Source organism: Eumetopias jubatus, unplaced genomic scaffold (genome assembly GCF_037043125.1).
Source record: "Eumetopias jubatus isolate StellerSeaLion01/CBP00866 unplaced genomic scaffold, mEumJub1_p1.0 scaffold_14, whole genome shotgun sequence".
Lineage (NCBI taxonomy): Eukaryota > Metazoa > Chordata > Mammalia > Carnivora > Otariidae > Eumetopias > Eumetopias jubatus.
The window spans coordinates 53134571-53136305 of NW_028274820.1; the positions used below are offsets into that span (position 1 = coordinate 53134571).

General features: G+C 57.1%; 1 protein-coding gene across 1 annotated transcript; it reads right to left on the bottom strand.

Moving 5' to 3' along the window:
• Positions 1 to 824: 824 nt before the first annotated feature.
• Positions 825 to 1322, bottom strand: FERD3L (Fer3 like bHLH transcription factor). The gene has a single exon (XM_028117828.2). It carries the CDS (start codon positions 1320 to 1322, stop codon positions 825 to 827), a length of 498 nt encoding a protein of 165 aa, XP_027973629.1.
• Between the last annotated feature and the right edge of the window lie 413 nt (positions 1323 to 1735).

The window sequence follows — 1735 nt, forward strand, 5'->3', positions numbered from 1 at the left end:
TAACATCGCGAGGCAAGCCCAGGAGCATCCCCGACGCTTGAGCCCGAGCAACCCCAGTCCACCTCCGGGTTCAAGCGTCGGTGTCCTGGAGCGACCCGAACAAGGTTTCCGGTTCTGCGAGTTAAGGGGAAGAGAGGGGAGAATGATGTCTCTCCTCAGAGGTCGTCTGTCCCCCGGACTCCCCTTCCTTCCTTATTTCCTTCTTTCTGTCTCTAGACAAGCCAAAGAGGACCAGACCAGAGGTCCGGAGTCCCTTGGCCTCTCAGAAGACCCCGCACCCCTTGCAAATGTTTCTGTCGCAGGACCCCCCCCCCCCCCCCGCCCCGCGCTAAGGGCGCGGGCGGGACCGGAGCGCCTGCCCGAGACTGGGCAGAACTGACTCTTGAGAATTAAAAAAAAAAAGTAAGAACGTCTATTTCTTTTCTTTTTTTTCTTTTTAAGGAAAAGAGAAGATTTTGGACTCTACAGAAGCCCCCGAAGTCTGCAGTTTGGGGAGAGGATTATTAGCTCCTCACCCAATAGGCGGCAGAAGCTGTTTCTGGGCGCTCGCGTCAACAAGCCCAGCGCGTTCTAACTCCTAAGGCGCCACGCCCGCCCCTGCCCCAGACTCCACGGAGAGCGTTCGCGTGTATATTAACTCTACGGCTGCCACTCATCTCGAGGGCTGTGGGGATTTCGCAACTCCAAACCAAACTCCAGAAGGCCAGACATTCTGTCTTGAAGAGTCCCTCCTGGCCTTTCGGCCGCATCCTGCCGGATCCCGAAGCACCCCAAGGCCGCGCGCGCCCAGGAAGAGGGGACAGACCCCTCCATCCCACTCCGCCTCAGCCGGTTTCCTTCTTTTCGCAGCCTTCCAAGAGCTCGGTCATGAAGGAAATGTAGACGATGGCCAGGCGTAGGGTCTCGATTCGGGACAGCCTCTTCTCGTAAGCAAAAGTGGGCACCTTCCTTCGCAGCTGGTCGAAGGCCTCGTTGAGGTTGAACATCCTCTTCCTCTCGCGGATGTTGGCTGCCTGGCGCTGAGCATAGGTGATCACCCTTTTCCTCTTGGGACGGCCCAGCGGGGAGGCGCCTCTCCCATGCTCCTCTTCCTCCTCCTCCTCCTCCTCCCCCTCGTCTACTTCGCCCTCCTCTTCTGGGTCCTCCTCCTCAAAACGTGCCAGCCTCCCGCGTCTTCCCTCTCGGAGCACAAGGTCCCGGTCCCCAAAGGGAACCCCGGGTACGAAGTCGCAGAGGAGAGGGTGCCCAGGGGAGGCCAGGGACAGGTCTGCGACGAAGTCCAGCACGGTGGCGTCCACGCACCTCTCCGGATAAGCCGCCATCGCATCGACTTGGCCCTGCCTCGCATCGGTTTCTCCCAGGGAGGGGCGAGACTCCTAACAGCTCTGAATCTGATGCGGCACCATCACCGAAGGGCCAGGGGAATTAATATTTATAACCAAGTTGATAACAGGATTAGTGGCACCGATAGGGAAGGCTCGGACAATGTCGTCCTCTCGAAACTGATGGAAGAAGACAAGCTTGAACACGCATGGAAGTCTCAAAGGGATAGGCCTCCAATTCTGAGATCCTTTTCGATGCGCCACCTGGGACAGTTTGGCAACAAACCCCCAGCCTCTTACCTGCTGTGCTTTTTGTGTCTCTCCTCACCCCCCGCAGCCAACTAATATTCTTCAGGCTCCTTATCTCATGTAGCTCTTTAATTTAGCTTTGGATTTTCAAAGCAAGGATGTTT

Coding starts and splice junctions, on each gene's coding strand:
- FERD3L (XM_028117828.2), bottom strand. CDS start 1,322: ATGGCGGCTTATCCGGAGAGGTGCGTGGACGCCACCGTGCTGGACTTC.